The sequence below is a fragment of the Saccoglossus kowalevskii genome, chromosome 2, assembly GCF_978046115.1.
Source record: "Saccoglossus kowalevskii chromosome 2, keSacKowa6.1, whole genome shotgun sequence".
In the NCBI taxonomy this organism is placed as follows: Eukaryota; Metazoa; Hemichordata; class Enteropneusta; family Harrimaniidae; genus Saccoglossus; species Saccoglossus kowalevskii.
In genome coordinates, this window is record NC_140642.1 from 44,773,862 (window position 1) to 44,796,440 (window position 22,579).

At 34.9% G+C, this 22,579-nt stretch overlaps 1 protein-coding gene across 1 annotated transcript in view; it reads left to right on the forward strand.

Moving 5' to 3' along the window:
* LOC102803953 (uncharacterized) overlaps positions 1-22,579 on the forward strand; it is a 269,239-nt gene that overhangs the window by 121,084 nt on the left and 125,576 nt on the right. The window contains exon 3 of the mRNA XM_085507627.1: positions 20,695-20,813. Coding sequence (XP_085363753.1) covers positions 20,695-20,813 — 119 coding nt within the window. The remainder of the gene's footprint in view (positions 1-20,694; positions 20,814-22,579) is intronic.

Consider the following 22,579-nt stretch of genomic DNA (forward strand, 5'->3'; position numbering starts at 1 on the left):
AACGGAATGGTCTGATAATGCTTCATACTGATAGTCCATAATGTGAACTGGTGCAACATGCTTTCAGAATTTCGATTGGTCAATTAGTTTGGCAGCCATATTGGATTGAAATAAAACCGGAAGTGGCTGTTTGACCACTTTCTGAGGGTCTAGGCATCTAGATTTTTTTATGGTATATAGTACAACTCATGTGTAATAGATATCAACAATAAAAACTTTAGCGGTCATGTGACTTTTCCCGCCATTTTGTTTTTCCTAAAAACGGCAAAAAACACTTGAAAATCTTCTTCTTCAGAACCACTATGCAGAATGCTCTCATATGTAGTATTTGGCTTCTATATATGAATCCAATTTACGTTTGAAAAAATTGTTATGATTGGTCACATGGTTTGGCCGCCATTTTGGGTTTCTTCTAAACAGGAAGTAGTTTTTTACTCTGGCAAAACTTGAGGGATTATTTTCAATTTTGCTTCATGGCATCTGTATATCATTCCCTTTCAGTAACATAAAAAAGATTTCAGATCAGTCACATGGTTTGGCCGCCATCTTGGATTTTAAGCAAAATTGATCAAAAGTTTGGGCATTTGTTTCTCAGAGGTGATTCAACCAATCTACAAGATGTTTTTATATTTACCATGCCTGGCCTGATCTCCATATGAGAAAAATAATATTATTTTGATCAGTCACATGGTTTGGCCGCCATCTTGGATTTTATGAAAACAAACCTTGTGCATTTACATGTGTTGTATTGGTCCGATTTGGCTAAAATTGTACATGTGCATTCTACTCATGAGATGCATTCTTTCAACCGAATGGCACGTGGCTGGGTTTTGTCGCCAAGCGCCTAAGGGGTGGGGGCTTCTAACCTCATTAATATGCATAACTGATATATCTCAAGCACTGTTGGAGTTAGGAAGATGAAACCTGTGTTATTATGACAACATTAAACAATTGATTTCATTAAAATAACAGATTACCATATATGGTCATGTGAACTCATTAATATGCATAACCATTATATCTCAAACACTGTTGTAGTTAGGAAGATGATTCCTGTGTTATCATGACAACAGTGAACAAGAGATTTGATTAAAATAACAGATGACCATATATGGTCATGTGAACTCATTAATATGCATAACCATGATATCTCAAACACTGTTGCAGTTAGGAAGATGATTCCTGTGTTATCATGACAACAGTGAACAAGAGATTTGATTAAAATAACAGATGACCATATATGGTCATGTGAACTCATTAATATGCATAACCATGATATCTTAAACACTGTTGCAGTTAGGAAGATGAATCCTGTGTTATTATGACAACAGTGAACAAGAGATTTGATTAAAATAACAGATGACCATATATGGTCATGTGACTCATTGATATGCATAACCATTATATATTAAACACTGTTGCAGTTAGGAAGATGAATCCTGTGTTATTATGACAACAGTGAACAAGAGATTTGATTAAAATAACAGATGACCATATATGGTCATGTGACTCATTGATATGCATAACCATTATATATTAAACACTGTTGCAGTTAGGAAGATGAATCCTGTGTTATTATGACAACAGTGAACAAGAGATTTGATTAAAATAACAGATGACCATATATGGTCATGTGACTCATTGATATGCATAACCATTATATATTAAACACTGTTGCAGTTAGGAAGATGAATCCTGTGTTATTATGACAACAGTGAATAAGAGATTTGATTAAAATAACAGATGACCATATATGGTCATGTGAACTCATTAATATGCATAACCATGATATCTTAAACACTGTTGCAGTTAGGAAGATGAATCCTGTGTTATTATGACAACAGTGAACAAGAGATTTGATTAAAATAACAGATGACCATATATGGTCATGTGACTCATTGATATGCATAACCATTATATATTAAACACTGTTGCAGTTAGGAAGATGAATCCTGTGTTATTATGACAACAGTGAACAAGAGATTTGATTAAAATAACAGATGACCATACATGGTCATGTGACTCATTGATATGCATAACCATTATATATTAAACACTGTTGCAGTTAGGAAGATGAATCCTGTGTTATTATGACAACAGTGAACAAGAGATTTGATTAAAATAACAGATGACCATATATGGTCATGTGAACTCATTAATATGCAAAGCAGTCATATCTAAACACTGTCGCAGAGCAGGACATGTAACTAGTGTCATTATGAAGACATTGAATGAAAGATGTAACTGACATTAGAAATGGCTATATATGATTATGTAATCTTATTATTGTGCATAAGAACATGGCTCATTATATATCCTGAAAACCATATTTCGATAACCAAACCAGGTAAATACATGGTACCAACTTTATTTTGACCTCATGTTACTAATAATTCAAGCTACCTGATTGTCTAACATGTGACCACATTAATTATGAAACAGAATCTTGTCAGCTTGGGCCCCGGTGACGCCGCTTGCGGCTTTAATTCTTCTTTCTTTCTTCTTTCTTCCGTAACTTTTTTCGTCAAGCCGTTTGAGAAAACCGCTGAACGGAATGGTCTGATAATGCTCTCTACTGATAGTCCCTAATGTGAACTGGTGCAACATGCTTTCAGAATTTCGATTGGTCAATTAGTTTGGCAGCCATATTGGATTGAAATAAAACCGGAAGTGGCTGTTTGACCACTTTCTGAGGGTCTAGACCTCTAGATTTTTTTATGATATATAGTACAACTCATGTGTAACAGATATCAGCAATAAAAACTTTAGCGGTCATGTGACTTTTCCCGCCATTTTGTTTTTTCTAAAAACGGCAAAAAACACTTAAAAATCTTCTTCTTCAGAACCACCAAGCAGAATGCTCTCATATGTAGCATTTAGCTTCTATATATGAATCCCATTTATGTTTGAAAAATTTATTGTGATTGGTCACGTGGTTTGGCCGCCATTTTGGGTTTCTTCTAAACAGGAAGTAGTTTTTTTTACTCATGCCACACTTGAGGGATTATTTCCAATACTGCTGTATGGCATCTCTATATCAATCTCTTTCAGAAACCTAAAAAAGATTTCAGATCAGTCACATGGTTTGGCCGCCATCTTGGATTTTGAGAAAAATTGACCAAAAGTTTGGGCATTTGTTTCTCAGAGCTGATTCAACTAATCTACGAGTTGTTTTTATATTTACCATGCCTAGCGTTAGCTCCATATGAGAAAAATAATATTATTTTGATCAGTCACATGGTTTGGCCGCCATCTTGGATTTTATGAAAACAAATCTTGTGCAATTACATGTGTTCTTTGGTCGGATTTGGCTAAAATTGTATATGTGCATTCTACTCTTGAGATGCATTCTTTTAACCGAATGGCACGTGGCTGGGTTTTGTTGCTGGGCGCCTGAGGGGTGGGGGCTTCTAACCTCATTAATATGCATAACTGATATATCTCAAGCACTGTTGGAGTTAGGAAGATGAAACCTGTGTTATTATGACAACATTAAACAATTGATTTCATTAAAATAACAGATTACCATATATGGTCATGTGAACTCATTAATATGCATAACCATTATATCTCAAACACTGTTGTAGTAAGGAAGATGATTCCTGTGTTATCATGACAACAGTGAACAAGAGATTTGATTAAAATAACCGATGACCATATATGGTCATGTGAACTCATTAATATGCATAACCATTATATCTTAAACACTGTTGCAGTTAGGAAGATGAATTCTGTGTTATTATGACAACAGTGAACAAGAGATTTGATTAAAATAACAGATGACCATATATGGTCATGTGAACTCATTAATATGCATAACCATTATATCTTAAACACTGTTGCAGTTAGGAAGATGAATCCTATGTTATTATGACAACAGTGAACAAGAGATTTTAGTAAAATAGCAGATGACCATATATGGTCATGTGAACTCATTAATATGCAAAGCAGTCATATCTAAAACACTGTCGCAGAGCAGGACATGTAACTAGTGTCATTATGAAGACATTGAATGAAAGATGTAACTGACATTAGAAATGGCTATATATGATTATGTAATCTCATTATTGTGCATAAGAACATGGCTCATTATATATCCTGAAAACCATATTTTGATAACCAAAATAGGTAAATACATGGTACCAAGTTCATTTCGACCTCAATGTTACTGATAATACAAGCTACCTGCAGCTGATTGTCTAACATGTGACCACATTAATTATGAAACAGAATTTTGTCAGCTTGGGCCCCGGTGATGCCGCTTGCGGCTTTAATTTCTTCTTCTTTCTTCTTCTTCTTCTTTCTTCCGTAACTTTTTTCGTCAAGCCGTTTGAGAAAACCACTGAACCAAATAGTCTGAAATTGCTCTATACTGATAGTCTCTAATATGAACTGGTGCAACATGCTTTCAGAATTTTGATTGGCCAATTAGTTTGGCAGCCATATTGGATTGAAATAAAACCGGAAGTGGCTGTTTGACCACTTTCTGAGGGTCTAGGCGTCTAGATTTTTTTATGGTCTATAGTACAACTCATGTGTAATAAATATCAGAAATAAAAACTTTAGCGGTCATGTGACTTTTCCCGCCATTTTGTTTTTCCTAAAAACGGCAAAAAACACTTAAAAATCTTCTTCTTCAGAACCGTCAAGTAAAATGTTCTCATATACAGTACTTAGCTTCTACATATGGAGCAGATTTAGATTTGAGAAATTCATTATGATTGGTCACGTGGTTTGGCCGCCATTTTGGGTTTGTTCTCAACAGGAAGTAGTTTTTTACTCATGCCACACTTGAGCGTTAATCTCAAATATTGTGTCATGGCATGTTAAAAAAAATTTCAGATCAGTCACATGGTTTCGCCACCATCTTGGATTTTAAGCAAAATTGATCAAAAGTTTGGGCATTTGTTTCTCAGAGGTGAGTCAATCAATCTACTAGATGTTTTTATATTTACCATGCCTGGCCTTAGCTCCATATGAGAAAAATAATATTATTTTGATCAGTCATGTGGTTTGGCCGCCATCTTGGATTTTGTGAAAATAGAAATTATGCAACTACATGTTTTGTATTAGTCTGATTTCTTTCAAATTTTGTATGTGCATTTGTGTCATCAGATGCATCATTTTGCCCCAATAGCACACTGCTAGGCCACGTGGCTGGGCACCCATGGGGTGGGGGCTTCTAACCTCATTAATATGCATAACTGTTATAACTCAAGCACTGTTGTAGTTAGAATGATGAATCCTGTGTTATTATGACAACGTTGAACAAGAGATTCGATTAAAATAACAAATGACCATATATGGTCATGTGAGCTCATTAATATGCATAACTGCCATATCTCAAGCACTTTTGCAGTTAGGAAGATGAATGCTGTGTTATTATGACAAAAATGAACAAGAGATTTGATTAAAATAACAGATGCCCATATATGGTCATGTGAACTCATTAATATTCATAACATTAATATCTGAAATAAATATATGGAACCAACTGCATGGGGTGGGGGCTTCTAACCTTATTAATAATCATAACTGTTATAACTCAAGCACTGTTGTAGTTAGAATGATGAATGCTGTGTTATTATGACAACGTTGAACAAGAGATTTGATTAAAATAACAGATGACCATATATTAATAATCTTTATATCTCAAATAAATATATGGAACCAACTGCATTTCGACTTTATGGTACTAATCATTCAAACTAACCAATTGTGTATCATTTGACCTCATTATTTATGGCATGTATACTTGGGCCCCTGTGATGCTGCTTGCAGCTTTAATTCATTTTCTAATGATATCTTCTGTTCTTCAATTGAAATGTGCATTGCTAACAGCGGAGCTATCTCAGCCGAGAGGCTGCTTGTCTTATTAAGTGTTACAATAACGAGAAAGTACATTCTGGTCATTTAACCACATTTTCACCAAGTCAGTAAATTAGGTTAATGGAATGTATGAAAATTGATGAGGTCCCATCCAAATATCAAAGATTTTGAAAAAAATTATGAATCACTCACTTAACATCAAAGTGCAAATGTGCAAGCTTTTTGCGGGAGAGCTTTAAAGCTGGTGATACTTACACATCAGAGATGTTTATTTAATTTAAAATATGTCAAACACTCTCTAAGAGTTTAATCTATTTCTTATATCTAAAGCGTAATTGTCATCATACATGTAGATAAATTAAGTAATATTTGACATGCTTTCGCTGTTGATGGATGATTAGGGTATACATGTTCAAGTTATGTCTAGCATTATAATCACAACTGTATAGACTTCAGTAAGTTATGAACCTCTATTGCTGGTAGCCATTAACAGTGTAACTGTGATGTAATTCTTGTTTGTATTGATTTAATGGTATATCTATAGTTGGCCCATTATTTGTGCATTGACACTGGTATGATATATGTCCATGCTCTCTATACGCACTTCAACAATTTACAAAATTGTTTTCTCTTCACTCCAATATTTTCACTTTTCACCCCAATATTGTTTACTCTTCACTCCAATATTGTTTTCTCTTCACTCCAATATTGTTTTCTCTTCACTCCAATATTGTTTTCTCTTCACTCCAATATTGTTTTCTCTTCACTCCAATATTGTTTACTCTTCACTCCAATATTGTTTTCTCTTCACTCCAATATTGTTTACTCTTCACTCCAATATTTTCACTTTTCACCCCAATATTGTTTACTCTTCACCCTTTGGGTTAGAATGACATGTGACCATGGCCAAGGTATGTGTATAATAAAGATATAGTGATTGCTTTACTTTTGCTTCAAACATAAATATAAAATAATAATTTTTTGATAGAACCATAATTAATAGATTTAAGGTTGTTGGCTGCCTTTAAGACTTCTTAGACTTTCACTTTATAGCTATATTTTATGCTATAAATAGTATAATTTGCATAAAGCAATGTAATATTTGTCCATATTATTCCTCTGAGTGGCAAATCTAATTCATCCGTCTACAGAATTTGAAATTGTGACATCACCAACTAGTCACCTCCTAAAATGCCAGTCTGTTTGTTCTTACTATAAACTGGTAGTTTCATCCATTCACCATTATGTGTTTCATTTTTAATCACATTAAAAAATTTTGCTGTTTCTAATTTTCCCAACTTTACAGTGGCAGCTCACACTGAACCACCACTACTGCTTGCAGATTTGCTGTCATAATGCATGAAGGCCACTGATAGAACTAACCCACCATTTAGTTAAATGTTGCTAATGGTGTCTCTATAACTGTAAATACATAATTGATGGCTCCAAAATTAATTATTTGCTCAATCACAGCCAATAAACTTGCTGTATGCAAATAGAACATCCAAGTGTAACAGTTAGTAGTATCTAAGTCCTATTGCACCCTAATAAACGTGTAATATGGTACGTTACGGGACTATGCATCTCTCCATATGCCCAATTGCATTTTTACAGGACAACTTCAATCCCTGGGACAAGATCACAAAATTTCAAAATGTATAAGCATGATGTGACTTAAATTGCCATTTAATATCTCAAATAGGTAAGATACATGATAATATTTTGCAGTTTTGTATTATCGTGTATTGTGCATTTTGTACCCCAACCACATAGTTATCAAATAAAAACCTAGAAAACATTATTAGCCCCCGCCCGATCTGCGATCCGGGCGGGAGGTATTAATTTGGGTCGTGTCTGTGCATCCGTGTGTGCACATTTTCACGTTACCAGCTTTTTCTCACACATGTGTGATCCAATTCAGTTCAGAGTTGGTACAGAGACAGGAATTGATGGTGCATCAAGTTATTTTTTCGATTCTTTCAAGTTTCACTGTGTTTTTCTTTGATTTTTACCATTTTTCCTTCAAAACTGCTGGAAAATCCGACTTTTCCCGAAATTACCAGAGTTTAATCCGAGTTTTGATGACGCATACACAGTTCTCGTCCCGGTGGAAATCAGTCATTTTTGTGCTAGGATATTGTATCCCGGAATTGTATCTTTATTTGCGCAACGCTTATATGGACAAAATTGTGTCTCGTCAATTTCAAAGGTAAGAAACAGTGCTTGTTATGGTATTTATACACTTTGAATTATCGTTTATGTCTTGGGTTTGGTGATCATGAGAAACTATTGCTAACCTGGCGAGAGTTTCACCAGAAAAACTGCCTTTTTATTATTGTTGTAGGAACTGATTATGTATTGTGTAAATTGAAAGTTTACCATGTGATTTAAGAGGTTTGCAGTGCTCTCTCCGGGATTCAAACGTCATGGTGGTGTCTGCGCAATGCTGCTCTGAGACGCTTGCCAGAATCTGCCTCGCTCAAAATCATTATCGCCATGCTTGATTTCCGCAACATTTACATTATGATTTCCACAGCTATTGTTCTATGAGATGCGTCCTCGCTGTTCATAAACAGCCATAAACAAGTTTAGTTGGGTTGGTACTCATTGAAAGTGTTGGTTTATTTACGTAATCCACTGATCACGCCATATGCGATGTCGCTACTCGGAGAGCTTGCCCAGAACGCTACATGTCCCAAATAAACGTACTGGTACGTTTATTTTTTCCCCCTAAAAATTCCACCCGGTACATTCTTATAAACGTTTATTTATTTTTCTAAATCGGGCCAATTAAAAAAAAATCATGCCTTTTTCCCCATGAAAAATGAAGCCAAAATATCGCACTAAAACATCGGTAAATCTCTTTCGTGTTGCTTTCACCATGAGGTCACTGAACTGTCATTAACATATTTAAATCTTTATGATAATTTGAGCACATGGGCACCATCCAGCATTTTGATTGGTTGATTAGCGACTTGACCTATCTGGTCAATAAACACGCCTCTTGTGCATGGATAACGTGGCGGATATCATATGGCATCGAGCGTTAGCATGTAACCGAAATCATTTGCTTACGATAAAACTAAGTTGAATTTTACTTACATTTCATAACAATTCAACGAATTTATTTTTTGTACGTTAATATAATCATGACGCCCATTGTAGAACCAAATTAAGGCCTTTCACTACTCCTTGACGCCTATTTAAAAGATTATACAGCATCTTGCTTTTCGCCACGAACTTGATCGATACTGCCGACCATTCCGTGCATTTTTTATGGGCGTACGACGGCATGCAAATAGAGAAAAGTATTGTCCTTGCAAAAATTTCGCGCAATACGTCACCATTGTACAGTGACTGATTTTAATAATAATAATAATATTATAATATTTATTCAACATTAAAACAAACTACAGTGAGTTGTTCTATGGTCATATACAAATCAAATAAACTACATTAAATTACAGTAAAGTTAACCAACTAAACAGAATGCTAAATAAAGCTAAATAATATTACAAACACATATAGAATCACAATAAACTTGTATGATACAGTACAATACAATACTCTAACTACTATTGCTAAGGAGTGGAAAATCACATTCACATTAGAGTCATAACTATGGAAAGAATATTTTAAAATTTGGTGGAGCTGCTCATATATCATTTGCATGCATTTTTTCTTTCTGGCTGGTATAAATATATTGTGTAATATGTTTTCGTACTGAAAAGACGATGCACAAATATCTTTTTTAATTATTAAATTTAACAGCTAATGGGAGCACATATGCTACAACCTCTGCTTACTTTTGACTAAATGTTTTTTTTGTTTTTTTAAGAAAGCAAGGCCACTGGAACTGCATATATTACAAAAGCATACTATTTGCTGCATGTCTGACAATTGTATAAAGTTTCGCAGGTCCTCTTTTCTTACTTTGAGAAGTGCTGTCAACCAAAGCATAAATATGTGTTTGGTACATAAAAGTTCAATTTCACACGACTTGTTAATGTATGATAATAAAAACTTGATAATATTTTTCTGGATTCTTGCACTTTATTTGTATCATTGTCATATGAGAAGTACTCTTGTCCTTATTTAGGGCCACAAACTACATGTAGATCTGTACATGAAGTACATGGGAAGTAAAGTTGTTGACACAGGTAATGTACACCAAGGATCATTGCAGTTTCTCAGTTCCTCATCTGGTGCTAGTACTTGTATGACAAACAGTATCATTGCCCTGTTACTGTCTAAAATATCAGAAGTTTTTCGCTGGAACAGTTCTGTGATTGACAGTGTTCTTGTATTAGGAATACAGTTGTACAAGGAAGTTTATCCAAACAGACACAACACTGACTCTTCAACATATTTGCAGATCTTAATTGCATACTTGCATGTCATTTTACCTGTTGTACTTGTTTGTTGCTTTGATGTTCTTGCTGAGACCAGGATGGAGAGTGCTACAAACTTGAAAATGCCATAGAAATCATGTTTGCCAATTTATGTCCATGCCAAAAACTGGACAAATTATATGTTGCAACTTTCAAATGACAACAAGTGAAGGCAGTGTCATTCATGACCTATTTGATTGAATAAATTTTTATGGCTTGGAGGCCATTTTTTCCTTAAAAATCTAAAAAAAAACAAGCTTTTTCTCAGATATGTGTCGTCCAGTTTTGTTCAAAGTTGGTACAGGGACAGGTTATAATTGTTTACAAGTGCACATCGCATTATATGTTTAACAAGTTATAAATTGTCTCAGAAAAGCCAAATGAATATTTTTTTTACCCCACCCCAATAAAATTGTAACACATCAATTCTGAACAATTAATAATGGAATTTTAATACAGCTCACAATGAATTAATTCACTCTGACACAAACCCAGTTCAATATAAGTTTTAAAATATAAAATAAAAAATTGTTATTAATACAAAAAAAATAAAAATAAAAATAAAAATAAAAATAAGCTATGACATGACATGTCATGTCTTGTTGTCAAGTATCGTAAAAACTCGATTAATTCGCGGTCTCTATTAGTTCGCGCACCCATTTTATTTTCGAACGCTAATTTTTAAATGTATCCTTTTAATTCGCGGCGTTCAAAAACATGTTTAAAATTGTATCCTATTAATTCGCGGGCCAGAATAAAGTGGATAACTCAGAATATATTGCATGAAGACATTAAAAATATACAGATAATGTTATGTTATCAGTATTTGGTGTCGCCGCAATCGCAGATGATCTCCGTCATCACCGCCTTTCAGTTAGCAAGCAGTTGAGGTTCGGTAAAGATTTGACGTGAACAAAATCACTCCCCCACGACACTACAGATGTTGGGCAAGATTATTACTTAGTCGATAAATATCCATCGGTCAGCACATCGATTACGAATTTCCGTGATGGAAAGCTTAGTACATGGCTTTTTCGTCGCTGGTCCACAGGGTTGCATCCCGGGGTTGCATCGACCATGTGTCCGCCATTATTCTATTACGTTATTTAAGTGAACCGGCCTATGGAGCGTAAATTTACATTTTTGATTGGTCGGGCGATTGACCTCGTGTCACATTTCATTATACCGGATTCGGTAAAAAACACAGAGTTAAGCGGCCATGTACCTTCTATAAATCTAACCTTGCACACATAATCTTGTACTGACGTGTTTTTTGTCCAAGAAAGACGTTCCCTTTCATTTAACCCCCAGTTAACTCTTCGCGTCCATGGTATTTGTGAGATTTGAAAGATTCTTTGAACAAATGAACTATATTGATTTGCGTCAAGCTGGGTGGCTCGAATTTAAATATCAGTGCATGAACTCTGGATGTCATTGCCCAATGCCGCACGTAATTCAAACGCGTGGTTATTAGAGTTCAGTCGAAATGTACGTGAATAATGCGATCGAAGTCCGCTATCCAGAGTTTATTATATTATAGTAAAATTTAATTTGACGTATGGTATGTTTATGTTTGCGTAACTATTACAAATGCAACGCATTATCTAGTCGGTGATATTGAAATATTCACAGACCCAATACCCCGGGTCAGTGCCCTAACAATAGTAAAAAAAAACTAATTATCATGAAAGCAATACATTACGAAGTTGAAATATTCAGAGCTGGTACAATATTGTAAACAAATTTGCGTAATTAGAAAAGCAGTGCACTAAGTAAACGACGTTGATATATTAAAGCCAGTACAGAGTTGCATACAAGTTGCGTAATTACAGTACCTTCGGATATAATAACAATTTTACTAGTTTGACGCGCGGGGCACGAAAGAAAAAGGTTGCTAAGGTAAAGCGCCAGTTCAGTGCGTGACTTGGGGTCAAACTTCGGTCAACACACACTTGATGTCGGGGGACGGTCGATTCGTCCCAAATCACATTCGTCCCAAGTCGATTCGTCCCACAAGTTGATTCGTCCCAAGTCGATTCGTCCCACAAGTTAATTCGTCCCAAAGTCGATTCGTCCCACAAGTCGATTCGTCAGATTTAAGGTTAGCCCACTACTAACTCGCCAAATAAGCGCAAACACATCCAAACAAAGTTATTAGTTAATAAATACAGATACACCGTTCACGCAACGTGGAGTTATTAGTTAGCGTGTCAGTAGCAGTTGGCATAGAAATTGACCCTGTTCAAGATCGTAATGCTGACTAAAAATGTAAAAAATGGACGAATGTGAATTGGGACGAATGTGAAATGGGGCGAATGTGAATTGGGACGAATCGACTCGTGGGACGAATGTGAATTGTGACGAATCGACTTGTGGGACGAATGTGTTGGGACGAAAGTGAATTGGGACGAATTGACTGTGAATCATGATGTCAGCATCGCCGCGCAACAAGTTTCGCAAAAAAGTACTTGAAGTTAAATTGCGTCCCAGAATGATGTCGCTGATCACTCAGTTGTCGCAGCGTGTGTTGTGTCATGTCCATGATGCACCCCGTTTCGATATTGGCCTGCTTTTCCTTCTTGTTCAGGTAAAATGTGACCTCTCACCAATGTATTAAAACACTTTGAATTTATACTTTGCATGATTATATTTGGTCAACGCGAAACATTATTTTTTCTAAACATTTTCTGAGACCGATTTTATCAACGCAGAGTTATTCCAGGCTTCGTAATATCTGCCATAACATCGCCCGAGCGATGCCTAGAAAAATAAAAAAGGCAGTGCAGCCAGACGGCTACTTTGTAGCCACGTGTTCATTGTTTGTTTGTGTACAGAGTGACATTTGCCATTTTTCACTGTTTCATTTCAAGTGTAACATGGTGGTGGTCCTTGACGCAGTGCGGGTTCTGTGTCCGACTAACTCCATGAATGTCGCTAGCCATGAGTCTCAGAGGCACTAAAAAAACGTCCCGTAATCGTGTTCATTGGAAAACAACAAATCACTAATAAATTTATGAAAACAGTTCCATTTTGAATCGATCTAAAAGTACTCGTTTAATTCGCGCACCAAAAACCAATAGTTTCCGTTTTGACGCTATTAATTCGTGCACTTGAAAAAATAATTATTTTTACTACCGCGAATTAATCGAGTTTTTACGGTAATCTGAGAGGGTGCACTAGAATCTAGCTGGTTCTATTGCACCCCAGCCCAATTTTATATCATACAAAATATTTGGAGAGTATCAAATTTGTTTCATGGCATAACCACAGGGAGCCCAGGAACTATAATCAACTGTAATACGCAGTCTCTATGAGCGGGGGGGGGGGGGGTATCGGCTGGTATCTAGTGTATGAAATAGACAAGGGATGAAGGCTCCAGCCAGCTCACATTTTTTAAACTCAAAAAAACAGACGAAAAGAATGAAAAATAAAATATAAAAAAAATACCAGGTTGAAGAATATTAGTTGCTTCTTCAAATTTCGCCAAAGCCCTACCTACATTTTACCGATATCTGCAGAATAAATCAAGAAAACTACACAAATTTACTTCATTTAGGAATTCCTAACGGTTTGCCCGAACGCACGGCACAGTTGGAGGCGTGGCCTGTTCAGCATTTGTCAACAACCAATCACAAGACTGGTTACAAACCACATCGAGGTTACGACACGGATAGCCTTGCTCAACTTGCGTATTACAGTTGATTATAGTTCCTGGGCTCCCTGTGGCATAACAATGTTTTTGACTTTTGTCACCATGTTTATTTATTTATTTATTTATTTATTTATTTATTTATTAACACACAACATCCCCCGGAGGGGATGAAAAGGGTTACAAATCAGATATTAGTAAAAGAAAAATAACCACATAAAGAGTAAGGGAACAAAAAGGCATAAAAAAAAAAAAAAGATAATAAGTTGAATACAAGGAATGTATTACTGGCTTAGTTTATGTAGGTGCTGCTGTCTTGTATTAAAACAGTTTTTTAAATATTGCGCTAAAGGAATTGACATTTTCTCGTCACTTAGTAATGATATGAATTTATTTTCATTACTAAATTTGTCAAAATTTGGTATACGTTTATTAGCTACAATGTAAAGTTTTGATCTTATTTCATTGTAATGAGGACAATTTGTGACAAAATGTTGTTCATCTTCAACATGGTCATTGTCGCACATATTGCAGACTCTGTCTTTAAAATCCAATCCTGTATGCCGGCCTGTTTCAATTTTCAGACAGTGGTTGCCAAGTCTAAATTTTGTTAAGGATTTGCGAAGTTCACTGTTTTTCATAATTGTTAAGTAGTTTTCTTGTTCTATTTTGGTTTTAAAAAGTTTCGAACGCAGTCCGAAAACGGGGACTTATGTTTTGACCTCCGTGTGTCCGTGCCGTGCGTGCATCTATACGTGCCTGGACCCATCACAATCAAACTTCCCACATACATCATACATGATATTATACATATGCACGTCAATTTGTTTCACGATCTGATTCAAGATGGCCGAATGGCGTCCATTTTTGTGATAGAAATCATCAAAATCAAGCATTTCTCAGCTGTTTACAGATGAATTTTGTTCAAACTTGGTATATACATTAGACATTATAGGACCTTGATGCACATCATTTTGTTTTTCAGATAAGATTCAAAATGGCCGACTGGCGGCCATTTTGTTTTAATGAATGTGGTTCTTGTGCCATATCCCTGACTTGCTTTCACTGATTATGTTCAAATTTTAAATATTCATTATATATACATCATGTCATAGATAAACAGATATATTGGTTTGACGATCAAAATGGCCAAATGGTGGCCATTTTTGTGCTAAGAAATCATCAAATATCAAGCATTTCTGGCATTTATAGATGGATTTCGTTCAAACTTGGTACATATATTAGACATTACAGGTTTGTGATGCACATCATTTATTTTTCAGATTGGATTCAAAATGGCTGTCTGGTGGCCATTTTGTTTTAATGAATGGGCTTCTAGACCCATATCTCAGACTTGTTTTGACTGATTATATTAAAATTTTAAATATTCATTATACATGTACATCATGTCATAGATAGGAAGATCCTATTCAAAATGGCCAAAATGGTGGTCATTATTGTGCTAAAAAATCATCAAATATCAAGCATTTATGGATGGATTTTGGACATTACATTTTATTTTTCAGATTGGATTCAAAATGGCTGACTGGTGGCCATTTTGTTTTTATGATTGGGCTTCTAGAGCCATATCTCTTAAATGCTTTGAATTATATTCAAATTTTATATATTATTATACATATATTATACATCATGTTATATATAGCCATAAAATGGCTGATTTTGAATGCTGTTTCAGAGCAATATCTCTCAATATGGACAAGTACTTGTTTGATGATCATGTACAAATGTCAATCATTTTAATGTTAAAAAATCATATTCCTGATATGGCTATATTCCAGCTATATTACTATAAACAAAACTATATATCTTAAATTCGATAACTAACGGGGACTGTGCCATGCATGGCTTGTTTATTCGTGACTTTCCCGCGCGGCAAAAATAATTATATACCGGTAGAACATTGAAATGTTTGTTGAAATTCATGTGGATTAAATTGCCATAAATTGTATAATTTTTTAGAGTCCCTCAAATTCAAATGTCTCAGAATTATATAGATAGGTAAAAAAAGTACAAACCGTTTCATTAGCACACTGTAGGCCATTATTGTCACCATGTTTATTTATCCTCGACTATTCCCTCACCAGAGTGAATTACATCACAAATATGTGTTTCTTGGCAGTCTGTAATAAAACTGAATTCATGTTCTATAAAAATTCATAAACGTTTCTCGGAATCTTGGGTCGCAATTACCGTAGATATCGCCAAGGTAAACAGTCCCTCACCCCTTGGTTATTATTTTATCAAATTTTGGTTCTACAAGCACTTCTAATTTGTAATTTGCTGGGCTGAATTAAAGATATTGTTTTTTGGCCTCAACTTTTTTTAGCATGAAAACGCAAGGGCGATAAGACTCGATTTTCAAGAACACAGGTCATTTGTTCCGAGTTCGTTGTGAGTCTAAAAAACATAACAATATTGTTTTTTGGTGAATATAGAACATTTTCTGTTCCAATAAAAAATTTTGATATGCCAATCAAAAAATTTCTCTCTGGTACATCTCCAGTATAAATAGTCCTCTACCTCCCAAATTTTGGCATTAGTGGCACTAGCCTAAAATAGACTTGTTCAATGTGTCTTTGATTGTAGCATTAAGGTTCACGCCTTTGTACTCTCGAACTTGAAAGCATTCACTTTCAGACCACTAAACAAATAGATGGAAATACCAGTTATATCACTAATGAAGATTGATGATCTTAATTTTTATGTGTGAAATCATATCACCGGTTTGGACTGCTATGACTGACAGATTGTTTTGGTTCTGTGACACTTGACACAGCAACCGATTTTCTTGATCACATTTTGTATATACCAGTCATATAGTCACGTGTGACTCTGAGTAATAGATAAGACCTGAAGATAGTGTCATCATACAGCAGTAATGAATAAAATTACAATCTTATGCTTTCGAACAATCTCATATTTAAATATGCTGGAGAACATACATGTAGTATACAAGTACTGGAAACTTCGGGCCCTATGATATACATGAAAATGTAACTACAATATAAAAGTAAGTGAATACACTATTTTTTTTAAAAATCCTGCTGCCCCCATAGACAAGTTGACAATCCCTAATATTTTGTTAAATCGCCAGTTGTGAGCTTTAAATCTCATTTGCTAAGCCAGTTTATGATATTATGAACAAATACTGTTGTTAATAACTGATGTGACTGATGGAATATTTTATATTGCAATTGCTTTCAATTTAAATTTGTTGTATTGCAGTACATCAGAATCAATATTCAACTATCCTACAACACTTATAGTATGTCACTGAGCAGTATAACAAGAAAGCATAATGCAAAGCCCATTCTATAAATGGTCAAATGTTCCTTGGTTTGTAACACACCACACGCTTGTAAGAGGAACAGTTTGCATTTAATAGAAAAAAACGACAATGGTAAAATACAAGTCTTAATCAACTACAAAAGCACAAAACACAATATAATAAAAATAATACAATATAATGAAATAACCACCATATAAAATCTAACTACAAAATTAGGAAGGGGCTCCTTCAGTCACACTACAGAGGTCAAAGCCATGAACCACCCGCAAGGTAGGTCAAGGTCCTGACCTTGATGGGTCAAGGAGATCCTGCTGCGAAGCCGAGATAGATGGGAGGTGACCAAGAAGATGGCCGCCGAGCCCTGAAATGGGGGTAGGATGGAGTTCAAGAGCCCGAACTGAGGGAGGCATAAAGTGGTGACTGAAAGGACCCCCATGAAGAAGGTAAGAAGAGAGGCTCGGCCCAGAGGACATAGGTATATGTCGGCCTGGGGGAGCGGGAACTGGAGGACAGGTGTCTGTCTGTCAAGATGGAAAAGCGAGAAAGAGAAAAGAGAACAGTGTCTGACCCAGAGGACATAATGTTGGCTGGGGGGGGGGGGTAGTAGCTGGAGGACAGGCATCTGTTGGCCCAGGTGAGAAAGTAGGTGCTGATGCTGCTCGGCCCAGAGGATGCAACTGGTACATCGGCCTGGGGAGCAGACTTGCAGAAAGGAAAAAAAACAACAACAAAGCATAGGCAAAATGAATTGTGCACATGATGTAAAAAGGAAATCCAAAATGCTAAATGCTAATTGCACGCAGCAGAATGCCAGGTTTTGACACAAGTGATTGGTATTGTTTGAAAAATCAGACAGAAGCAAGTGTCTTAAAAGCTGACTGGAGCAACTGTTCCGGTGTTCTGATGTATGTCTCCTCTACGGCATTGCCCAGACAAATATTCTTAAGCTTCAACTTGTTCAAAATACAGCGGCATCCCTCATCACAAAAACTTTATCACTGAAGTTCTATACAACCTACACTGGCTTCCTGTTCAACAATGCATTAATTTTAAAATCATGTTAATCACGTTTCGTGCAATTCACAAGACCCTGCCATCTTACATTTGTGAACTTGTTTCATCGCCCAAACCCACCCGCTACGCTCCACAAATAAACTTCTTCTGAACTTTCCAAAAACTAATACCAAATCTTTCGGTCATCGAGCCATCTGCATTGCTGCTCCTGCCTTATGGAATGAACTACCCCTACATATCAAACTCTCAGACAATATTGACATTTTTAAGAAGAAACTTAAAACTCAGACAAACTTTTGATACTCAGTAATTTTGGATTTTATTTTGTTTGTTTATAACTTTATCTCTTTTATATTGTTAAGCGCCTATGTACATTTAATTTTGGATATATGGCGCTTTATAAATGCATACTTATTATTATTATTAAATTAACAGCGCCTAACAATGGAATTCGCAGAATTTGCCAGTTGCTAATGATACATAAAACATTAATTCTCAACACCAATGAAAGGACAAGTTACTGCGACAAAGCTGTGAAAGACACTCACGCAAGAGCCACTCATCGCAAAGCTACTAGTAATAATATAAAATATACTAAGTATGATAATAATATAATAATAATGAATTTATTGCATCCTTAGAAATAATTTCCATTGGTTGAACAGCAATAAAATGTTAGTAATAAAGTACAATACATATAAAACTAAACTAAAAGTAAAATGTCAGTTATTGTTATTTCTGATTTCAAATATTTTGTATAAGTATTCACCAACTTGTTATATTAGTGCATCTTCTCTTGAACTCATAATATATTTAAATATCTGGTTATCACTTTTCAATTCTTCTGGAATATTGATATTATTAAATAGCTTTTGTCTTTCTGTTTGGTACCTAAGACATTCCATGAAGAAATGTTCTTCATTTTCAATTTTGATCTGGGAACATTGCTTACAGATTCTGTCTTCTAAAGGTATTTTGGGTTGGGTATGTCTACCCTTCTCAATTTCTAATACATGACTGCTAATTCTGAAACGAGTCAATAAGATTTTATGTTTCAGATTACATAAGAGCAAATATGGTTCAAAAGTGTATGAGTCTTTAAACTTTATATACGTTCTCAGTTTTCTATTATCATTTGTTACACTCAACTTCCAGAACTCTACATACCTCTGTTGGATGTTTTTTCGTATGTTTTATATTTTACTGTGTGGTAATTTTTGAGGTATGACAGACGAGGACAATATTTTCGGAGACCATGTTTTTTACTGATGTAAACCAATTTAAATTTTGTTGTTTTTGTTCTTCAAAGGCTTGTTTTGTAATATTACTGTCTGGTAAGGCACTAATACGATACCAGTATTTAATAAAATTTTCCTGAATAAGAAAACACCCTGCCCACCTGCCAGGAATAATCTTAGAACAAATATTGTGTTTTTTTTCTACTGTTAGTTTCTGCTGGTGGAATAGCTGGATGCACACCTGTGATAAATAAGATATCAAAATCCATGGCCAAATAATATTGTGTTTGTGTAGTAATTTTCATGTGTTCCTCATGGCCAAAAGATCAGAACATTACTACATTCATTTCACTACAATAGTTTAATAATTGCATGGCTACTCGTTGGATATCCTCTATGTGTTCTGATGAATAATTAGCATATTATTCTAACATGAATTTCTATAGAACATTGTCTGAAAGCCTATTACTGTCTTCAGACATTTTTTCATTTAAAAAAAAATTGTGGCAACAGCAGAAAAGTCAATGACTTGTGTCTTAATCATCAATTATGTAACACTTTTAAAATCAGAAAACGTGATATTTTTTTGGTCTTATTTAATAGCTGCTCCATTTAGCGTAATGCCCGTGAATGACCTTAATAGCTCACACATATTAACAATCATCCTTAGTTTCGAACTCAAGATTAAACTAATGAAATTTTCATATATATAAGTGAAAGTAATTTGAATCATATTTTTAAGTAATAGAGGTTATTATGCATGATATTGCTTTGGTACTGCGATGAAATACAAATACTTTACAGGGCTTAATTATTCACTGGCTTTTATGTTCATTTATTCTGCTGATAATTATATGCACTAAATTAAAACCCAGTGAGTTATTAAAGAATAGAATGTATTGTTACCTCTACAAACCAGTGAATTTTAAATCTAGTGAATATCCCTGCAACATAAAATTCACTAAAAAATTAAACCCAGTGCTTTTTGTTGTAAGCGTACAAATTAAAATTTCAATATATTTACAATGTGAATATTATACAAAAATAATATTGACATGTATCAAACTCTGTATGATAATAATAATTAAAAAATAGTCATGGTGGTATTGGTAATCCCAATATCATAATTAACTCTAAAACAATTTCAGCTTGAGCATGTCAAAAACTGGATTAGTATGGTTCAAGAGGAGATTTCATTATTCCTGTGTTATCTCCTCAATACAAATATACTGATTATGCATTAATAACTTGTTTTAATTACAGGCACAGTAATTGTGTTCGTGATGGGGGTTGGTAGATCACTGCTTGCAACTGGATGTGACATTGATGGAGAGATGGAGGATGGAAGAGGTGTGTTGTTTCCGTGTTACATAAAAAGACAGGTAAACATCTACTTCTTATAATTACTATTATAGTGTATTATATAATACTCATTTTGATTTCAGTGTTCAAGGTAGCTGCTATTCTATTGTGCTTTTAAAAAATGTAATAATATTGTTTTTTCGTCTGCAGAGCAGTATGTAGAAACCACATAATATGTGTGTGTGTGTATATACTTGTCAATGAGTGAGTCAATGTTCTGTTTTACTGCTATATATTTAATGAATTTCAATGAAACTTGCTATATAGACGCTCTGGGATAATGTACATACCTGTGAATATTAATTACCTAATTTGCATCATTTTAATTTTTAGCTGCTTCAATATCTCAAGAGCCACTGAATAAATTTCACTGAAACTTGGTGAATATAGACAGATTTCTTGATTTGAAGGGTAATCTTCAATTTTTAATTAGCTTTACTTCATATGCCTTCAATATGCTCAGCACATAGGAGTCCTTTCTGGAAAAAATGTGATTAGTTACTAGAAGGTGTATTATGTATACTGCAGTAGCAAAAAAACCTACACTGTTGTAAAACACCTCAAAATTGGATTGCATGATATTTGATGCTTAATTCCAGCTGTCTTGTGATTTCAGTGAATGAATACTGTATTCATTATTGGCATCTTATTGCTGTTACATGAGTTTTTAAGCTTATTGCATTACTACCCGTTGGCGGAAACTTAAATTTTTTTACTTCTTCTTGAAAAACTGCTAGCCCTATAACTTTGATATCTTATGTACCTTGGGTGGATCTTTATCAGATTCCATGACGAAATCTACAACTCTTTAATTTTGCTGAATATTTTTTTGTCATTTTTAAGGAAAAAGGCTAATTGTTTTGATTTGATTATACGATAAAAATGAATAATTTGCCAATTTTCTTAATTTAGTTGCTTTTAAAATTTTTACTGATCACATAATTGTGCTGTTTATTAGTCCCCGTTCGAACGAAGTCCGAAAACAGGGACTCATAATTCGGTCTCCTTACGTGCGTCTGTGCGTCCGTCTGAAGTCACATCTCAGAATCCCTTGGACTGATTTTGTTCATTCTTTGCATGTGCCTAGTACTTTATGTGGGACATATGCACATGCAGTGGTTCAGCGATTCGATTCAAAATGGCCGACTGGCAGCCATCTTGTTTTTTGAAAATGTTGTATTTTGGACATGCTTTGTCTGTTTTCATTCAAACTTGGTACATATATTATACATGTTTGGATACATGTCCATGACGATTTATTTCGCAATTGGATCAAATATGGTCGACTGGCAGGCATCTTGTTTTTTTTTTTTATGCGGTATCTTGGACATGCACTGTTAGTTTTCATTCAAGTTTGGCACATACATGTACTTTATACATGTTAGGATGCATGTCCATGACAATTTGTTTCAAAATCTGGTCAAGGATGGCCGATTGACAGCCATCTGACTTTTTGGCCTAACTACTATATTATATTTTCATTCGTATTTGACACATACATCATACATATCAATGTGTTTCATAATCAGATCAAAGATGGCCAAATAACGGCTGTTTTTATTATTGGCCATATTACTACTACACGGAACATGTGTTTTGATGTAACTAAACAATCTGTTGTATACGCCACTTGGAACTTAAATTTCAAGGACACGCTCGTGACAACCCCTCTGCTTTAATATGGCAAGCACAAAGAGAACTTTCAAAAATTTAACGGGGACTGTGTCATTTTCAATGACTTGTTGTTCATTCACTTCAGTTTTTTTTTTTTGACAATGGTAAATTA